At 35.7% G+C, this 22,339-nt stretch overlaps 1 protein-coding gene across 24 annotated transcripts in view; it reads left to right on the top strand.

Moving 5' to 3' along the window:
* Kansl1l (KAT8 regulatory NSL complex subunit 1-like) overlaps window positions 1-22,339 on the top strand; it is a 105,866-nt gene that overhangs the window by 67,562 nt on the left and 15,965 nt on the right. For 20 of the 24 annotated variants that reach the window (XR_010055014.1, XM_039084617.2, XM_063268148.1 and 17 more), the window contains one exon: window positions 20,230-20,392. Coding sequence is in view for 22 of the 24 variants with exons in the window: in XM_039084617.2 (XP_038940545.1) it covers window positions 20,230-20,392 (163 nt within the window). In the remaining 2 variants the exon portion in view is untranslated. Of the gene's footprint in view, window positions 1-14,148; window positions 16,526-20,229; window positions 20,393-20,489; window positions 20,686-22,339 lie in introns of those variants that run through there. The other 4 variants (XM_063268153.1, XM_063268154.1, XR_010055015.1 and 1 more) reach the window with 3 other exon arrangements.

Here is a 22,339-nt window from a genome sequence, read left to right as displayed (position 1 = left end):
ATTTTAACAACTGTTTTCTGGACAAATAGTTTTGTTATTAATCTCTGCTTCCTCTCCTTCAAAGAGTACTGTGGACCAAAAGCCCAAGAGAAAACTACCCTCTCAAAAGTTATGAATAGATAAAGAAAAGAAAAATACATATACATCTCAAGAGATGTCTAAGTCACAATATAAAACCCCCCAAAAATGAACAAATTTAGCAATATGGCTTTTTAGCTAAAAGTTCGTAACTTTTCAGTAGGCAAAACCAAAGATGCTGAAATAGTTGCAATGTAAGAGAAGAAATTCAAAAGCCTACTGTAAAATGACCAGTGACTTCAGAGAGGAAGGTCGGAAAAATCAGGTGACTGAAGTGTGGACTTCAATTCAGTACGTAGATATAAAAGGTCTCCAACATGGATTTAAATCGCTTAAAGTGAAGCCAAACAAGAAACAAATCAATAACAGTAACCACCACCACCACCACCACCACCACCACCACCACCACCACCACCAGTGGAATCTATCACACAGACAGTAGGTCAAAGCAGAGGAAACAAACCAGGGATTAAAAACAGTCAAGAGTACATTTAGAGATCAGTTTAAAAAACAAAACAAAACACGATGCCTGTGACTCTGAAAAACCTAAATATATGTTTAAAAGAAGAGGTGGGTTTGAAGCTAAAGGTATAACGAACGCATCCAATTACAAAGTAACAGAAAACTTCTCAAACCCAATGATACAGTCAAACAGGCACTAGAGGCACTAAGAATCCCTAATAAATATGGCAAGAATAGAAGCTCTCTATGTCACATTAGAGTTAAATGCAAACAACAGAACACAGAAAGAATATTGGTGAGTTTTAGTGCACACAGAGAACACATGGAGGGTAAAACAGCAAGAGTCAAAGTGAAAATAGAAGGCCAAATGCAACACAACAGCTACTACAAGAGCACTCCTGTGTGCTTATAAAGGCATTTCCATCCCAGTAAGAATAGACCTTCCTCTCAACAAATGCCTGAGAAGCTAGAAAAGCATGGCATGATGTCATCTAAGCTATCTATCTATCATCCATCCATCCATCCATCCATCCATCCATCCATCCATGATTATGTTCTTTCTATTCCCAAATGCAAGTATTTTATTTAAAAAATGTTGAACTTGGTCAAGGGCTCTTTATCTATTGGAACAGTGAGGCAGTCATGTGATTTATGTCCCTTTGTATATCTATGTGTTGTAGTTATTAATTTGCTTATGTTAAACCATTCCTAAGTTTCTGAAATGAAAACAGCCTGTTTGTGGCATACAACAGACACACACATGCACACACATAGCATATAACAAATGTATAGCCTAAAGAATACAAAATGGGGAAAAGTAAAAGCATTTTTCCTAAAATCAAAAGCAAGATAAAGGATTCACTCTCCCATTCTTATATAATACATCATGGGAATTCTTGTCTAGATGATAAGAGTAAAGCATTAGAAAATGATATGCATATAACAAAAATATTCAATTAATCTTATATGCAAATAATTTGATGTTACACTTAAAAGACCTTCATTAAATCTCCTCCATAAGACTTTTAGGTCTGCTAAACATTTCCAGCACATAGATATAAAATCAAAATGTAGTTCGTTTTTAATACACAGTTAATAATAATGCTGAAAAGGAAATCAGCTCCAAATATAATAAGGAATAACTCTAACTATAGAAGTGAAGGAGATCTACAAAAAAAAAAAGTGTAAAAAACTGATGAAAGAAACCCAGGAAGACTAGAGAAGATGGGAAAACATGCCAATAAGTCAGCAGGGTTAATACTGTGAAAATATGTATTCTACCCAAGTTCTTTATAGATCCAATGCAATCCTCAACATTCTTTACAGGAAAAACAATTTTATAACTAAACAGATCCTGAGTAGCCAAAGCAATTCCAAACAAAAAGAACTGATGCTGGAGGCATCAACTACAGCTATGCTAAGAAAGACTCATCTATGTATTGGAACAAAACCTCAATTTAAACCACTGAGAAGGCAGAGAAGACCAAGAAATAAACCCATAGAGCTACAGCTAACTTATTTCAAGAGTAGCTCAAAACAAAACTTACGGAAAATACAATTTCAACAAATGATACTGTAAAAAGTGATTCACACATGGCCATAATTAGGCCTTGTTACAAGAACAAATGATTTTGAATATATATAAAGAACTCATAAAACTGAACATCAAGCCTTCTACTGTCTAAGCAGTGAATGGGTGAATGAATTGGTCAGTTCTTACAAGATGTATAAATGGCCAATAAACATGTAGGAAAATGTTCAGCATCCTCAGCCATCAGGATAATGCAAACGAGAACTAGACAGATTCCCATTTCACCTTAATCAGAATGGCATTTATCAGGATAGCCAGGAATAGAAATTCCTGAATAAGCAGCTTATATACATCATTAGTGGAATATAAATTAATGCCACCACCAAGAAAATCAGTAAAGAGATTATTTAGAAAACTAAAATTAGAATAATCTCATGTTCCACTATACCACTCCTAGGCATATATCTGAAGTCAGCATACTGGTAAGAAAATTAATTCTATTTCTGCTTACCCCAGTGATTGTCTTTCCAGAGGTGTTAATGGACACACACACACACACACACACACACACACACACACACACAGAGACAGAGTGAATTATTCAGTCATAATGAAACAAATTATATCATTTGCAGGAAAAAGGATGGAACTAGACATTATCATGTTAAGTAAAAACTAAACAAATAAACAAATAGGCCCAGAAGAATAATTCTCTCATGTTTTCTCTCATATCTAGAATGTAGATTTTTAAAAATTTTTTATTAAAAAATACCTTGAGAAAAACTATGACTATTTGGGAAGAGAAAGGGGATCAGTAAGAGACAGGAATGGGAACAGGAGAGGGTAAAGGGAACAGATAAGATCAAAGAACATCTCATTACATAGGAATTCATAATAAAACTCATATTTTTCCAATTTATATTAATAAAATGATATTCTGAATTATCTGGTACCTATAGCAATAGCAATTATTTTAATTTCTATAATACAGTAATAAAAGGTTTATTTACCTCCTATTGCATGGTAAATCATGTTCAATATTTACAAAACAATCTCCAAGGCATAATTGCTCTGAAGAGACAGAGCAATTATTAAACCTAACCTCAAGTATGAGAAAAGGTCATATTTTGTCATATGGAAAATCTTAATTAACAGTGTTATGTTAGGGTCTTTAGTACATAAGTAAAAAAGCATAATAGGCTTGCAATGCAAATAGATGAAAATCCATGAGGAACCAAAGACTTATGCTACAAGTTTAAAACACTGTAGTTTGTTTGCTACTGATGAGTGGACATGGCCAAGGAACGATCAACACACATAGCAGAGACTATTGAAACTTCCAGAACAATTCCAACAGAAAAAAAATTAAAAAATGAAACAGAGCATGTTAGAACTGAGGTAATTTTGGATATGTACTAAGATATCTAAAAAAAATGGGACTAAAGAAAGAAATATTTGAAATAATGAGAAATTTCCAAAATTAATAGCAACTAATCAAACAAGTAAAAAAGCAGGAAAATATCTGCCTGACTCTCTTTCTGTCTCTCTGTGTGTCTGTCTCTCTGTTTCTGTCTATCTGTCTGTCTCTGTCTCCCCTTCCCCTCCCTCCCTCCTTTCGCCCTCCCTTTCTCCCTCCCTTCACACCACAGACAAATCTTGGAAAAGGCTAGGGTGGGTGTGAGCATCTTTACTGTATAAGAATAAGTACAAGGATAGGATAGTTGACTTTAAACAAAAAACTATGGGAGCAGAGATGGGAATAAAACATTTAAACAACTAATATTAAGATTTTTATCCCAAAAGATGCCCATGTCCTGATACCTGGTACCTAAGAGAATGAACTATAGTTAATTGTGACCCCAACAACTCACTTTTGTTGATGTTCTAATCCTTCAATACTTCAAGATGTGACCTAACTTGGAAATAGATTTGTTGCAGAGGTGATCATGATGGCTCTAATCCAATACAACTGGTGCTTTTTAAAACTGGTAAAACTGGACACAGAGGAATGCTTATATGATAAATGACATGTGCACGTAAAAGTGAGTTCAAAGAATACTGCAGCCTTTTAATAAGTTCCTTACATTGTGGTGACCCTAATCATAAAATCATTTCATTTGTACTTCACAATTGTAATTTGGTTCTGTTATGATTTTTGATGTAAATATCTGATATGCAACCCCTGTCGGGGTAGCAACCCCACAGGTTGAGAACCACTGATCTAGAGTCAAAGATCATTAAAAACTAGCTGTAACCGTGAAGAATACACACAACTATTCTTTCTTTAGGTCTTAAAAAAAAAAAAAGACAAAACAAGAAAACCCTGCAGATACTAAAGCTAAGCTACTCAGTTGTTTTACTTTACTATGACATGCATATGTTATCCATTTATTTAGTAATAGGGTCTTTGCATATTTATTTAAGGAACTTAAATAAATAATAATACCAAAATCATTTTGGACTTAAGATGAACCCTAAATCTAGTGGTAAGTGTTCTTATAAGAGAAAAGAAACTAGAATTTGGAAAACAAAGGGTTGACAGCATTATGAAAATGAGAAAGCACTATGGAATTATGCTACCATAAGTCAAGGACAACACAAGTCCTGGATGGTGAGAGTATTGCTCTGCTGACAGCTGGGATGCTATAACCGTAAGAAAATGGAGGTTGAATTTTCAACCTTAGTTTATAGCATCTTGTTATAGCAGCTCTAAGAGTATATGCTACCTTAACAAATACATAAAAGTCTAGATTCCTTTGAGTACAGAAAGTCCAGATAATATCTGTACAGAGGATAAAGTACTGACATCTTAGAAAGTATGTGCTGCTATTAGAATGTTACTAGAAAAATGTAGAAGTTGTGTGTGTGTGGGGGGGTGCTTGCACAGGAATATGAGGGTAGACATGCTTACAGAGGCCAGAACAATACATCTTCTATTGCTCCCCACCCTGTTTCCTTGAGACAGTCTCTCACTATACCGGAGCCTCCCTCATCTCAGCTAGGCTCTCTGGCAGGCCCACTTCAGCATGGAGGCTGGAGCCTTGAATCTGGATAGTTATACTAAAAGAAATTTGCAAACAAGTTGGGAAGAGTTGTGACTTGGTTTCTACTAGTTGTTTCTGGTAAACTACAAGAGAAAAAGGTAACCGAGTAAGGAACTGTAGGTAAAGGAACTAGAACTTAAGTTTCTCATGTTCAGTTGGGGAAAAGTTATACAATATGCTGTGGTGTGAGCCAAAGGTATGGAAAAACATTTGCCAAATATAATGGGTTTTTGATTTGTGAGTAAAGTCATCTGTGAGCAAAAATCATCCCAGCAGAAGCCATGTATCTCAAGAGATAGGGCTAACAGTTCAGAATCTTGAGAGAACTTTTTGGTCTAGGGACATGAATCTCTATAAAATATATAGGAGGGTCGTGGTGTTTTGAAGAATTGTGTATCATCAGGAACATTGCCAGTTCACACTGAAAAGGACAGAGATGATGCAAAATGAAAGATTTTAGGACCTCCTAAATTTTCAAGCAGGAAATGGACTGATAATAATATTGTGTTGTATATTTTGAATTATCCTTCAAGTTAGAGAAAGGTGAATGATGGGTTTTAATGTTAAAGAACATGCTTGAAAAAATGAGAAAATATCTTCATGGCTAGGCGATTTCTTTATTTCTCTCCTTTTTTTTTTTAAAGACCTATTTATTTTATATATGTGACTACACTGTTGCTCTCTTCAGACACAGCAGAAGAGAGCATCAGATCCCATTACAGATAGTTGTGAGCCACCATGTGGTTGCTGGGAATTGAACTCAGGACCTCTGGAAGAGCAGTTAGCAGTGCTCTTAACCTCTGAGCCATCTCTCCAGTCATTTCCTTCTTTGTTACAAAGATTTATTTTATTTATATGACTATACTGTACTTGTCTTCAGACACACCAGAAGAGAGCATTGGATCCTATTACAGATAGTCATGAGCCACCATGTTGCTGGAAATTGAACTCAGGACCTCTGGAAGAGTGGTTAGTGCTAAATCATTTTTCCAGCTTGCTAGGTGATTTCTTAAACAAGATAAATATATCACTAAGTTAGCTTGGCCTTTCATGCTTTATTTTCAACAAAGGCATTAAGTCTGAGCGTATACACCAAGTGAAAACTATTATACCCATATCACACTCACGTATGCATGCTAGGATTTTTTGTTTTTGACTCATGGCCTTTATCTTGTCCTGGAACTTGCTATGTAAACCAGACGGGCCTATGTGCCTCTTTCTACTAAGTGCTGGGATTAAAGGCATGTGCCACCATGCCTGGCTATATGCATATATATATTTAATGTACATGGATATATATCAAAAGGTTTCAAATCAAGGATGAATATATAATCTATATTTTACATATAAATGTATTTTCCAAGAAATAAACTAATGAAAATTTGGCATAAAGAGAATTATAGGCAATAATGGTTAAAATGGCTAGTATTATGTTCCATTTTATCAAATAAAACATTTGTCAGTAAAAATGTAAGAGACTTGAATAACTTTCAAAAGCTAGCATATCCCAGTAAGTCACCAATAAAGTCGAAAAGCCATTACTCCCAAAAGAAATACAACTAAAACTAAAGACACCACTGCATACATTAATTTTTAGATCCAGTGACTCATAAACTTAATTAGTAATAAATATATATGTATACAAAGTGACTCAGGTATTTTCATAGGTTTTGAGTTCTGTAGAAAAACATACCAATAGGAAAGCAGGGAAAAGGACACAGAGAAACTTATAGAGACTTAGCTTGAGTTGGCTTGTGCATACATGGTGTACCATGTAACAGCTAGAAAGCCAGGAAAGGGTGCTGGCAGAATGTATTTGTGGTAATAAACATTGAGGGAGTGGTCAGGTTGCCCGAAAGGGCACTGTAATGATCTAGTATTGTGGTTACACCTTCATATCTTCTTGACTGTCGTGGTCAGGTCTATAAACAGGTGAAATGTCATATTTACCTTTCCACAGATATGGATCTATGTTCCATGGCACACTTTCAGAATGGCTCATCCTTCTTGTTAACTGTAACTTAACAGACTAATCAAGAGCACAGAGATTTAAACTGTTACTATTAGCCTTCATGAATCTGGACCTGATTTCATTACCTGAGTGGTGATTACTTATGCTTACTTACCTAAAGTCTCTCAGTATAGTGATAATTGGATAAATCACATGAAATCTAAACTGTGCTGGTTGCTATGCCTCTTTTCATGTCCATGTTGTTTTGGGGCTTTTCCACTTGTTCTCCAGAGGATTGGCTTTCTTGTGTGTTTGTGTCTGTATGTAGCTATGTGTCTGTGCATAGGTATGTGCACATGAGTGCAGGTGTCCATGGAGACAAAGGACGTTTAGTTACTCTGGAGATGGAGGTATACTTGGTTGCGAGTCATTTGTTATAGATGATGGGAACTGAACTCAGATGCTCTGGAAGAGCTCTATGTACTCTTAACCTTTGATCCATCTCCCCCGGCCTTCCACATCATTTTTCTTTTTTAAAACTAAAACTTTTTTTCCCATAGAATATATTTTGATCATGTTTTTTCTCTTCCCTTAACTACTCCCAGATCTTCCCCACCAACCTACTCACCCAACTTTGTTCTTCCTCTATCACATTCTATTTCTATCACAGAAAATAAAAACAAAAAATAAGACAAAAATGCCAAAATAAACAACAAAAGAAGTCCATATAAAACCTCCAAACAAACCATGGCGTTAGGTTTTTGGTGGCCAATTACTCCCTGTGTGCAGTCTGCCCTGGGGTGTCTTAGATAAACCTAGTGACAGTGCATTGGAGACTTTTCCCCTTTGCCAGCAGCTATCAGTTACAAATAGCTTCTTGGTTAAAGTTGGAACCTGGTGTCAACTTCCCCTCTCAGGACTGGACACCTGGCATGAGCCCTTGAAGGTCTTGTACACGAATTCATGAGTGTTAGTCCTGCTGTGTATGCAAGACACTATTTCCTTCGAGTCACCCATCATCTCTGGCTCTTAAAATCTTTCTACCTCCTTTTTTGAATTGATCCTTGAGCCTCGAGGCAGGGGGCTTTGATGAAGACACCCTATTTGGGAGTGAGCTCCAAAGTCCTTTATTTTCTGCATATTGTCCAGTTGTGGGCATTTGTGTTAGTTTCTAGCTCCACCAAGAAGCTTCCGTGATAAGGGGTGAGAGAGGAGCTCATCTCAGGACAATTTCTTTAGAATAGGCAAATTCTTAAACTGCCCAGGTCTTCCAAAATGCAAATAGTTAATTTACTGAGTGAACGAAGTGAATGTGGGATTCAAGAGAATTTATAGGATAACTCATACTAAAAGACATGATTCACAGGGGTTATCATTTGAAACTACTACACTCCATCCTCTGGATCCCAATGAATGACATTTCTAAACCACTTAACCTTTTCCCCAAGACCACTAGTATTGTGCCATTTATGGTATCAGAATCAATATGAGGTCTCAGCAGCAAATGTATAGGAACCTGTAATGAGGCTTTAGGTATGACTTCTATGTGCAGTTTGCAAGTATAGCTCATCTGTATTAAGTTTAATTTTATGAATAAAGTTATTGTTTATTTGCCCTATAAGTATCCAACAGACACAGCTAGACAGAAAAGAAACTGCAGTTTGCAGAAATGTATGACATAGACAAGTTCTGAAGTACAAGTAGACACATTGCAGGTTTGTTGATTAAAGTCTATAAAGTAGTTCTTTGTTTTTGAACTTGTAACAGTCCCACATCTGCCTCCCAAGTCCTGGGAATATGAGTGAGCTCTAGAATGTGGTACTGAAGTCCTAACAAAGGTCCTGACACTAAGGACAAACAGTTTTATCAGTAACCTGTAATTCACCTTCATGCTAATGTCATTTCCTACTTCAAGAAACCATTAGGTACTTTGAGCATTCTGCTTAGAAACAGTCAAGGACCAGTTACGACTCAATGGATAAATGTACTTACAGTGTCCTCTGTCCTCTCACAGTGCGTGTGGTTTATACATGCACTCATGTGCTCATGTGCACACACAAAAACTGATAGAACTTTTTTTAATATACAAGCAGCATCTTGCACCAAGTCATCTAAGCATACAGCTTTTCAGTTTAGTATTTTGAGGTAGAAATTTCTGAATGTATGAAAAGTGGGTCTGATTCTGGTGCCTTCTCGGCTCTTTTCCTTCCTTGGTTTGCTTTGTCCAATATGTGATGGTTTTTGTTTTATCTTATTGCATTTATTTTGATATCTCTAAGAAGCCTGCTCTTTTGTAATGAGAGAGACCAGGTTAACCATTGTTAAAACTCCATAGAGTTTTCAAATCTAGAAACTTGAGTCTCTAGGTAGATCATATTATTTATTGTCTGCTTATTTCTCATGATGATGCATTAGTTTACTCCTGGAGAATCTGTTTTTACATTTGGTAAAATGTAATTAAAAACTATTGACATGTCTACAGTACAGATATGTCTTTAGAGCTAGGAAAATACATTGGTAGGCATGGGTGAGATATAAAGATATTCTCCAGAAAAATACTACAATTCTTAACATACAAATATATTTAATAACATTAACTTAATATACAATTACAATTACTATTCAAAATAAGAATGATTATCTGACCATAATGTTGTCTAGATCCTTGGTATTACTTTATTACTGCCATGCAACCTTCTGTCCTACATAGTTGGCAGTTCAGGTGTAGGTACCAGGGAACCACCCTATCTAATTTCTGGCAAAGGGAGTTCTCTGTAACAGTGGGGAAAAAAAACCCAGAAAGTTCTAGACTTTAAGGTAAAATTCTCAATATTCTTTACAAAAATACCACTTATTAAATCTTCTCTCTCATACATGAAACTGGCTTTAAATGTTTATATATGTGTATGCATGTTCATGAAAAGAAAAAAACAAAACAAAAAAGGCTTTTCAAGAATATAGTAAGAAGCTAATATAACATTTGATGTGGACATTGGAAGGAAGAAAACTGGGAATGGGAAGGGTGTAAAGGATTTAGTTGTGGGGGAGGGGAGAATCATCCAAACTAAGCATATATGGAAATGTTATAAGAGAATCTTGTTTGTATGTTGATTAAAAACAAACAGGAGGTAGATGATTAGGTATACAGATAGTTTACCTCATATTCTAATTATAACACATTCCATTTAAATTAAGATATCAGGATTATTTTGATTTTATTTAATCCCCTAAATGTTGAAACCAATAAATCAGGGAACTTACTGAAACAGTAGATTTGAGCTTTATCATGTGTCATTGGCCAAAGTCAAGCCAGTCGGCTGAGAATATGGCTAGGAGGTTGGAGAAAGGCCAAGTTCCTGTAGTTTGTTTATATTCTCTTCTTTCATACTAGGTGTAAGGACAGGAATGATTACTCTTTCCCTAAAAATTCTTATATATTCACAGCACAAGTCATAAATTATTACACTATGATATAGGAAATGTGACCTGGTCAGGATTTTTACCTAAACTTTGTAGTAGATTTGTGTTGTCATCTCTTGTGTTATTTTCTACCCCCTTTAAAACACGTTTACATTTTAAAAAGACATTTTAAATTTAATGTATTTTAAATTAAAATTTAATTACTTTTATTTCTTCTCTCTTTCATTTCTCTAACATGAGTACCCGCATCACTCTCGAGTTGATGGCCTCATTGTCTTTGAATATTATAATCACACATGCATACACAAATGGAAGGTTCCTCCTTGCCTAGACTATTCTCTTATTTTTCTTTTCTTCTCTTGCTTCTATGTAAATGTAACCAACTTTCTTTTATTAGAAGGTAACCTTTTAGTTGGTTTATCACTTGCAGTGTTGCTATGAAGAATTATATTTGCACTTTGAGGAGGTATTCTTATCTAAAAAGTAAAAAGCCTTAAGAAAACTATGGGATACTAAGAAACCATTTGAGAAAAAATTTTCATTAATCATAAGTTTTAGCATATAACTCACAAGCCAAGTCATAAAAACAAAAACAGTTGTAGTAGACCTAAAATTTAAAAATTGGAATAAATCTTAAAATTAAGAATGAATACAAATATTTATTATATAAAACGATTCTCGTTCTCTGTATTTATTCACTAAAATTCCTTAATAAACCTTATTGCAAAGGTAAAGTAGTGTTTCTAAGGCATTCACTAGACTATCTCATAATTGATACTTTACAGCTTATCTAGTTATATGCTGGGTGGTTTAATAAAATAATTCAGAAGTACAAGCAGTAGTTTAGTAATATACTAAGATTTCTATTTTAATGTTTTCATTTCCTTTCTAAAGTATAAAATTATTAGGTTTAGGAACATGGTTCATATGATTAAAGGGTACTTCATATTTTAATTAAAATATTTAAGTAAAATATTTTTGGATAACATATAAAATAAATACAGGTATGTTCATCCTTTGGTTAAAAAATCAGAAAAAGTTCAAAGTAATATGATTTTATATGGACTTAAATTCCTGTTGGAGAAATAAGGCACATAGACAAATTACGTTTCAACCTAGTGTCTCAGATAATCTCTTGTACCTTGAGGAAGAGAGGATAATCTGTAGGAAACAAATAATGAATTATATTGATATAGGACATAGGTGAATTTGAGTGTTTTAGGTGTCCGATTAAATGAAGAAAAGGAGGTGACATCTATCATTTAAGTAATAGCAATCTACTGCTGACAAACCAGCTCTTCCTCACCTGGGTGTCACATCTACTTATCCCATAGAAGATCTTCTTTAGATAATAAGTAATTGTGGTAAAGGAATTTGTGAGTTGAAGAAATTCAATTTTTGGAGGTTTCTTGATGGCATTTTTTTCTTTTTTTTGATTTTTAAAAAATTTACATTTAAATGTTATCCCTCTTCCCAGTCCCCACCCCCCAGAAACCTACTACCCTTTCCCCCTGCTCTATAAGGGTGCTCCCCCACTTAGCCACCCACTCCGTCCCGCTTCCCTACACTGGGGCATCAAGCCTTGGCAAGACCAAGGACCTCTTATCCCATTGATGCCCAACAAGGCCATTCTTTGCTTCATATGTGGCTCAAGCCATTGGTCCATCCTGTGTACTCTTTGGATGGTGGTTTAGTTCCTGAGAGCTTGGGATGGGGGTAGGAGGTTGTCTGGTTGGTTGATATTGTTGTGAAGAAATTAAATTTATTACATGCATACAATTACTTCTGTGAGAAAATATGCCTTATAGAATTGCAGTTCAATCTGTCTGGTACCAAATTTTACTAGGTTACTCCACGTATGTGTTCTGTAAAATACAGTGGACTGAAATCCAAGTTGTTCATTTGTTTTTTGTGGCAGCACTGGTAATTGAACCCAAGGTTTGCCTCATGCTAACCAAACACTCTGCCACTGAGCTATACCTTGAGCCTGTTGTACTTCTTACTAGGGTATTGTTGGTTTTCTGCTGTAAGAAGCTATCCTCAGTCATTCTTCTGGCAGATAATACTGAAAGTTGTCTGCTTCAGTTCCATTCATTCACCTTCTGACTTCTCATATTCCAAGAGTTAAAATGGCTTCCTTTCATGTCACCTAAGAACAATGCCCACAAGACAACATGAAGGTAGATACAATCCACAAATATATCATTTCCACTGCATTTTGAAGGACAAAGTAAATCACTTGTCCATCCCAGAGTTAAAAGGATGGAGAAACATCTTTTAAAGAAGATATTTAGACTTTTCAAATGTAAGTAGGTTATAAGTGTGCGCATAGACAAATGAATGTAGGTGCCTATGGAAGCCAGAGGGGTGAGATACAAGACCTGAAGTTACAGATACATATAAATCTAACGTTACATGGATGCTGCAACCCCAAATCTGATCCTCTGAAAGAGTAGAAAGTCCTAACTGCAGCCATCTCTCTAGCCTTGTTGAAATAGAAATCTTTTCATAAGAGGTTATACTTTTAAGAATGGAAAGAATTTGTGTCCATTTCCACTAAGCAACCTTCCAAATGAGGTCTGCTTTGGAAAACATAGGTGACCTCATTTAAGAAATCAAAGAGGAGAAACTGTATGGCTACCATAAAGAATCATGTTGAGACTAAGTGATATTAAAATGGTATACAACCCAATCTCTGCCACATAAGTATTCAAGTGTGAATGAGGATGATAAAAAGCCAACGAATTCGAGTAATGTTGGGGAATCAGTGATGATCTTTGTTTTGTGGAAATGAAATATGAGGACTATTTGTCAACGATTACCTCAGAGCCTTAGAAAGGGTCAGTTTGCAATAGCTCCGAAGAGACTAGAAAAACAAGGAACTATCAGAATAAACAGTGTAACGGAGACTTGGATCACGAGGAAAAAACTTGAAACAGAAACATTTTGTAGAATGAATGAGTTGTCTTAGCTAACTTGGTATGATAAAAGTTTTGGAAGAGAAGAAATAGAAAGTTACTTCCAATTATGGTAACACTGAATTCCTTTCATAAAAGGTCTCACACAAGCTAAGAATAGCATACTAGCATCAAGAATTAGGACATGGTAGGATATGAACCAAGTCTGACTCTCTCCTTCACGCATGTTATTCACAGCTGTATACACTCTGCTGGGCTGTGAACAGAAAGTGTTCTATCATCTTCAGAACACAAATTCTGTATCATATTTTTAACCTAGTGTAATCCTTAGTTTTGTGTTTACCTTGGACTCAGTCTTTGTGTTATGCATTAGTTCTTTCAAGCCAGTAAGGAATGGCATTCTTTGTTATGTTTGCCCAGTATAATGTTACATTTTCTTCTCCTACTTCTTGGTTGGTTTATTTTTACTATTTTTGTTTTGCCCAATATTTCTTGTTTTGGAGAAATTTGCAGAACAAATATGTTTCCATTCTCCTTTTATAATAGAGCAGTACAGCCCTAATTAATGAGCCTTGCAAAATACAACCTTCCAATTCATTAAAGCTGGTAGATAAGAACTTCCATAAAATGTCTTTCAGGAAGGACTTGTATTAGGGAAACAGGCTTCCATGTATGTCAGTACAGTATTTAGATTTTTGCAATAGTGTACTTGATATGTCGTCCTTCCCTTCTCCTCTCTTGTAGTAAGCAACATTACCTACTTCGTGCCTTGCAGTGCTTAGACAGTGGAGATGCTATAGCGAAGAAGATGTAAGGGTTCCAACTTGCATGCAGCCAACACTCGGTTGGGAAAAAGACAAAATGTAAATGTTAATGGATACTGCTTTTTGGAAAAAAGAGGTGATAGAGGGTTCTGGAGCAAAGAAAGAAATGACCTAAAAGATGACCTTGGTGGAAACAGATCAATTTCCAGAACAGATTGTTGTAATAAATAATCATAAAACAAAATCAAATCTTTAGAAATTAAAAGTAAAATTGTTGGGATTAATCTGTCTTTCTAACGATTAGAATATAAGGCCAAGGGAATTTCCTAGAACACAAAACACATATATTTCTGACACCTGGGGAAAAAGGCATATATTTTTAAAAAGTCCATCAACTATTCAGTATTATTAACTAAAATATGTAATAACCCATACCTAAACAGATTCTCATGAAATTTATGAAAAATATAAGATCTTAGGCTTCTAAAGAGAACACAAAGTTATCAAAACAACATATGTCCCGCAATGAATAAGAATGGTGCTGCCACTGAAACTGATTACTTCAGGTGCTACAAGACAGTAGATGTTCTCAGCGAAGAATTACCCTGAATTTAGGACTGAAACTAAGCTATGACGATTATGATGTGAATTCTATATTAGTATAATCACATCAACAAATTATTAAAACTAAAACCATTTACCATATAAGAACCATTTAAATACATATTTTAAAAAGCAAGGTTATGTCCCTAAAAGGAGACTGTAAATTTTCTAAGATCACATAACTCTTTCCATAGAAACATGAAAGTTTTATGACAAAGACCAGCTTTGACACCAGAGTTGAGGTATGATGTCGGTGATTAGGGTTGGTGCTAATGCCCCCTCTGTGCTCCCTCCACATGCTTACAGTAGTGGGCAATATACAGGATCAGCACTACTGACAGAACAAAACCTAATTATCTGGGGCAGCAGGAATGCCCAGTGAGAAACTCTGAGCTCTTTTAACTCTTAAGGTGGTTGGCGAGAAAGAAAAGGACATGCATACACATACATACATACACATTCTAGCCAGGCCTGACTACCTGTTTCATCAATTTCACAAGTATACATGCATATTTATATACATACACATATACCTACATATGTATGTATGTACACACAAACAGACATATATCCATTGGGTGGATGGCACAGAGCACCAACAGCATCTTCTTAGACAAAAGTTCTTTATAAAATTACCTCACAGATAAAATGTTATACAAAAGGAAGCTACAGAAGGATGTTGATAGTATCAAGTTCAAAGCAGTGTTTCATTCCATAAGCTCATTATCAGTTCAAAGCAGCAGTTTCACATGGCCTTGCTTTAATCACAATATACACCTGTGTCTATATCCTTGGACTTGACCTACAGTGAATGTTCTTCCTTAAACACAAATCCGTCCCAAGCTTATTTTTCTTCTTAGTACAATTTATGAAAGCTCACTGTATCCCTTACAATTATTCTTAGGAAGGAGTCCATTCTACTCTTGAGTCTAACACTTTCTTCCTAAAAATTATTTGAATCAGACCATGAATTCTATAAGTCATTAATGTGTCATTCATCTTCCTGTTGATCTGTGGAAATTTGCCTAATAGGATAAGCTGTCACCTAGAAAGTAATCACACTAGGCTATAGGCATTGAGGGTCTCCAGGTGTCTACTCATACCAAGCCAAATAAATGAGTGTGGCAGTGACAAACATGAAAAGGCACTTCAGCAAGAAGCAATCCTGGAACAGCATCTCTTGGGCTTCACTAGAGCACCCCCATTACAGCAGAACAAGACTGTCTCCAGGAGCTCATTTGCCCACAGCAGCATTTCCTGCATGGAATCTGCAGTATTTTGTAATATTTAAAATATCATCTTAAATAGCAGACACCTTACCTAAATTGAAGGTAATCTCAGTAAAACTTAGCAAGATACTTTGGAAACTCAGTAACTTATTCTTATATATGATAACAAAAATTTATGACTAGCTTAGTGTACATTTAAAAAGGAAAGAGGGTGAATGAATGCCGTGGCTTACAGTAATATGTCCTCAGCAATGGCTCCAAGTATAGACAAATAGAACTAGAAGGAGAATAGATCAATTCCATATAGAGATTTAAATATTTTAATCTTAAGTGTGTTGTATTAAAGACAATAAAAATAAGATAAAAATACAATGAAATGATTTCAAGGGGCATGAGAGGAAACAGGAAGGGACTACAGAGGACAGAGATCATAAAACAATTACTTTACATTGTGTGACTATTATATCATAATTTATCTGCTGTTGGTTATTTGGGTTCCTGCTGAGTGGCACTATATTAATAAAAGCTGCAAATGTATTATTGTACATCTTTTTGCATGATTTTTGGTCAGCATTTTACATTGCCATCAGAAATACTCCACTATCTGCATTAATAGTTAGTGCGTTTAATTTAGGCAATCTAATGGGAGAGTCAGATTGGCATGGCTCATATTGCCTACTTGAGGCTTAATTCCTTTTCTTTTTTAGCTTCTTTGTATTTTCTGACTTGATTTTTCTTTGATCCTATATTTATAATTAGTTTTCAAATATGACAAAATTATTTCAAATTTGTGTTGTGATTAAAAAACATTCTGTATGATTTCAATTAGGCCTTTTAGATTTATTTTTTCTTTCTGTGTTTGAGTGTTTCGTCTGCATGTGTGTGTGTATCACGTACATTCAGTGCCTGCGCCTGTAGAGGTCAGAAGAGGGTGCTGACCTCTGAAACTGAACTCACGTATGCTTACGAACTATCAAGTCCATGCTAGGAAATAAACCAGAGCTAGGTCCTCTGCAAGAGCAATTAAGTGCTCTTAACCTCAGAGCCATCTCTCCAGCACTATAGTCAGGCCTTTAAATTTACTGAGATTTGTTTTATGGGTCAGCGTAAAATTACTATACATGTGACTATTCAATGTACAGATTAAAGTTTGGATGAACTTTTAAATAGGTGCTCTGATTAGCTTCACTGAGTTAGTAGTACTGACTAAGACATTTATATCCTTACACAGTTTACTTTTCAGATCTCCCAACAATAAATACAAATTTGTATACTATCTGTTTTTCTTTTCAATTTTTTTCAGGGTGTCTTAATGTTGTTTCTTATATTTTGAAGCTGATTGTTTCTGCACAAGTATTTTCTTCTTTTAGGTGGATATATGAGAATATCTGTCCTGTTCCTCTCTGTTTATTTTTGAAGTATATAATGTGTTGGGTTCATAGCTAGACAGGGATTTATGGAAGGGTTAATTGAGCTGAATTGAATCTTGACTCTTGTACTTGATGTATATATTTATATGAAATGCTGGACTTTTGAGTTGATACATGGAATGAGTTAAAATTTTGGGAGAAAGAATTAATGTATTTTGTAACTGATCAAGACATAACTTTTCCTTGAGAGCTATTGGGGAATTCCATAGAATTTATCTCCCCAAACTGTTATATATAAATTTTACCCTCCATGTGACATTTAGAATCAGGGCCACTAGTGACCTGACTGTCTCAGTTCCAGAGAGCTAGCCCCCCACATCTGCCATGAGAGGTTCCAGGTAAAATACATCTATGAAGAAGAAATGGAGGCCATCAACAGACATAGACTTTGTCAACACTGTCAATTAAGACGTTCTTGCCTCTAGAACTTTCTATTATTTATGGGCCATCTAGCTTGCATTACTTATAGCAGCTCAGGGAGACTACGGTCACACACTATGAAAACCTGCACCCACATAACAAGCCAAGTATGTCTGGGAGAAAAGAGAAGCTTCGGTCTTGCTGGTTAGCATCAGGTTGAATAACACTGTCTCAAAATAAACAAGTCAAGTGGAGAGCAATGGGGGAAGACAACTTGACCTCAACCTCTGGCCTCTTCCCATGTACACATGGTGAGTGCACCTACACTCACAAATGCACACAGACATGAACATGCACATCCTCGTATACCACACACAAATAACAGAAAGAAAAACATAAAAGAATAAGTTAACGGAGGTACTTGATTAATCCTAAAGAAAGTAAGGCAGAGATCAGTATCAGTGAAATATAAAACAAACATATATGAACTCAAAAAGCCAATTGCTGAGTCTCTGAAAAAGTCAATTTTCCAAACCCCTACTGAGACTCTTCAAAATAATCCAAGGTAGACTTCACCTTTATAAATATGTTAGTGCAATTTACCTGGGAAAATGTAGTGATTTCAATAGGCTCAGAAAAAACAACCCCACAATTAAGACATTTTGGCAAACTGAGAATATATCCTGGTAAACAAATAACCAAAAAAACTCCTATAACTAGATCATCTTTCAAGTTTTATTATATGTGGTGGTATATGTATGTGTGCATGTGGTGTGCACATGTACATGTACAGGTGGATAAGATGTTGATGTTCAATGTCTTCCTATCTTTTTAAATTCAAATTGTTTTATATCACCTTCTCTCCTCCCTTTACTTCAACCCTTCCCAACTACTTTTCCTAGAACTTCAGATATATAAAACCTGCTGCTGAGCCCATTTTTGTTGTGTGCATGAGGTTTCAGGGCTGACTACTTTGCAGATCCTATGATGTGTTGATGTTTACATTGGTTACAGTTGTGGTTTTCTCTGGTGTTCTCCTTTTGTTGTTCAGAGAGCCTTCTTTGACAAAGGGTGGTAGCAACACTAATCTAGGAGAAGTAGTCTCATACAAAGAGTGGGAAGTAGACTAAGCTTTTAGACCACAGTGAGTGAAGAGCTCTACTTTATCTTTTGAGTAAAGGTTTCTTACTGAAAGTAGAGTTTATCAATTGGTTAGATTGGCTATCGAGTCTCCAGAATCTTCCTGTCTCTACTTTCAGCACCGAGTTTGCTGCCATACCTCGAGTTTTACATACATACAGGGTACAATCAGATTCTTATCCTTGCTTAGCAAAGATTTTCTTTAGCTACTGAACTATCTCTCCAGCCCCACATACATCATTTGAAATTGTTATAAATTAATGCTATTCCTGTTTTAACCAGTTGGAAAACAAGAGTTTCTCCTTTGGTCAGTTTTCTATTTATTAATGAAACTGAACCCATTCAGCATGGCTAACATTTCCAAGTGACAAAGAGTTCAGAATTAACTGAAACATCTAAGCTAGAATCACATGAGGACAGTACATTTGGATTTTCATCTCCTACTGAAGACTAAAGGAAACTATAAAGACACTGGTGGAATAAGAAAGCTGGGCACAGTTGTGCATAGAAGCTGAATATATAACAGTTAATTTCATTTTTAAAAACCTTCAATAGGGATGGACATATTGCTCAGCAGTTAAGAGTGCTTGTTCTTGCAGAGGACCTGAGTTCAGTTCCCAGCACAGCCATGGTAGCTCACAATCCCACATAATACCAGTTTTGAGCATCCATCACCCTCTTCTGGGCTTCCTAGGCACTATACACTCACATTCAAGCAAAACACTCATATGCAATAAAAATCTAAATTAAAATAAAAACAGGTTAAATCTTTTATAATGGAAATAATAAAAATGTTAACTGAAAACTTCTGACAAAAATGTGTGAAGCTTTTAAAAAGTGTAAGTGTGCAACGTGTATGCAGGTGTTCAAGGAGGCTAAAAGGTATTAGATCCTTTGGAGCTTGATGTGCCCTCTGTGGGTGCTGGAACTTAACCTGGGTCCTCAGGAAAAGTAGCAAGTGGTCTTTACTGCTGAGCCACCTCTCCAGCCCAAGATTAGTAAAGCTTTTGCAGAAGGAACTGAAATGGACAAAGGAAGAGTCATTAATTTTTATGGACTCCTTTTCTCTTTACTGTGTTTCACTGTGATGGTGAAAAGACTTATTTTCTTGACTGTCACTCTTTAGTTTGAAAGACCCAGGTTTTTCCAGCCACACCACTCCAGATGTGCAGCCGATACATTTCATTCTACATCAAGGTGACTTACTAAGCAGGCTGTTCCTAATATATTCCTCATATATTAAATTTCTACTGTCCTTTTAAAGTATTACATGAAAATCTTACATTTTTTTTCTTGCAGACTTTACCTTCAAAAGAAGCATTTTTAAATACCACACAGATGCCTTACATGGGGTCACCTTTAAGTTGGGACAAGTGGGAGCAGAGTTCCAAGTCTCACCTGTCAAGAGAACATGTTTCAAAACTAGACCCCTCTTTCCATCCTGTTTTGTCATTGCCATCAGGTAAGCTACTCATACAGATTTGAGTGTTTTCTATAATGAAATGCAATCTTAGAAGAGCAGGCAATGTCTGAAGGATGTTTTTGGTTTATTTTTGCAGAGGGAGATTGTTGAGATGGGGCCCACTTTGTAGCCCTGGAAGTGTTTATGTGCACTAAACACACTGGGTATTTGTTTAGTTCTCATAAGCCCACGAGAGCACACTATGTTGTTCTTTTCATCTTACACACGAGCACACTGAGCTTGGAGAGGTTTTTCCATCCAAGATAACTCAGCTATTGGAGCCAGGAGCTGAGGTAACTGACACTAGACTCATGCACCTATTACCCTGTATGTTGATTTATTAAGTAATTTGCTTTTCTCTTGATTTAACTTTGAGAGATGTGATAGTCTCATTCTAAATTGTAACTCTGAAATGATATATATATATACATATGATATATATATATCTCCCTCAGATCTAAAGCATCCTAGTCTAGTAAGCTCAGCTCCTTCTTTATATCTACAAGTTAAAGCTTCTTGTATTAGGCAAAAATCTTAAATTAATACCTACTCTATATTTGATACTAAGTAGGTGCTAGAAGTATAAATAAATCCCTCATGGTACTTATATTCTAGTTGTAATACTGTATATAAATATAAAATATATACAAATATAAACAAAATACTTTGCTAAAAGTCCAAAAGGTACTTTAGGGAGGTACATAGGAATAGTGACACAGGCCTTCTCCAGTTCTGTTCTGTTTCCAACACTGGTAGAACACAAAGTTATTTCTGTTAGTGTATGGTAAGTCTTTAGAGAAACAAGGTTATGTTGAGGCAACTAGAAGACAAAAGCTTAAACAGTGTTTTAAAGCACAGTATTTAACTTCTATTCTCATTTTTGCATCAAATTCATGATACTTAGACATTTTGATTGTATTTTTTGTACGTATACATGGACTTGTCATTAAAGTCCTGAGCAAGGCAAGGTGATGCAGCCCTTTAATCTCAGAACTGGGGACACAGATTATAGGCAGATTTCTGTGAATTTGAAGCTAACCTGATGCAAATAGCAAGCTTCAAGCCAGCCAGGGTTGTACAGTGAGACATTGTCTCAAAACTAATAAGTAAATAAATCACAACTGTTGAGAAAGCAGTTCATCTCACTGCGTAAAATCCAGACACGTTTTTAGTCTCTCCTGATATGTGTTCATAACTAATTCTGCATATTGGTGGCAAAACATTCAATAGGTTTTAATAAAAGCTCCCTAAAAAAATGCTTCTCAGGGGAAAGTAGTCTGTTAATTCATGCTTTTAAAAATGATTTTATCTTCATATTCGATAAATTTTTATTCATTTTTTTATGTGTTTGTATGTTATGTGGTGTACACATTCCTTGCTGCATATACAAGTGAGGGATCAATTTTCTGGAGTCAGTTCTCTCTACCCACCATTCTGTCACACTAAGCTATCTCATTGGCCTAGCTTTTACATTGATGAATGAAAAAACCTCTCCATTCATAAGAAGTTTGATGTGAGGTGGCTCAAAAGGCAAAAAAAAAAAGACACTTACCACAGTTTGACAACCCTAGTTCAATCCCAGGACCCACATGGCAGAAGGAAAAACCAACTTCCACAAGGTGTCCTGACTCCCACATGCCGATGGTGCGTCACTTGTACAAACTCACCCCTCTCTCACACAATAAACTATGTAATTGAATATAAAGCACACCTTAGCTGTACCTTGGCTTTTCTTTGAGTATAAAATACACCAGCACTTTCAACACAATTTCCATACGTCACTGAAGGAAGAGAACTTCTTAGTGGAGTTACTGTTTATACAAGTAGCTTTAGTTATACTCATAAGAGTGTGAAACTTGATATTTCATGCATTCCACTTACAGAGGTGTTTCCTGTGTAACAGCTAGCACCATATAAAAATAATTTTCATCATTTTAAATATTCTTG

The sequence above is a fragment of the Rattus norvegicus genome, chromosome 9 (assembly GCF_036323735.1).
Source record: "Rattus norvegicus strain BN/NHsdMcwi chromosome 9, GRCr8, whole genome shotgun sequence".
Lineage (NCBI taxonomy): Eukaryota > Metazoa > Chordata > Mammalia > Rodentia > Muridae > Rattus > Rattus norvegicus.
The sequence above is the reverse complement of the archived record's forward strand: the minus strand, read 5'-3'. Positions and strand labels throughout refer to the sequence as shown.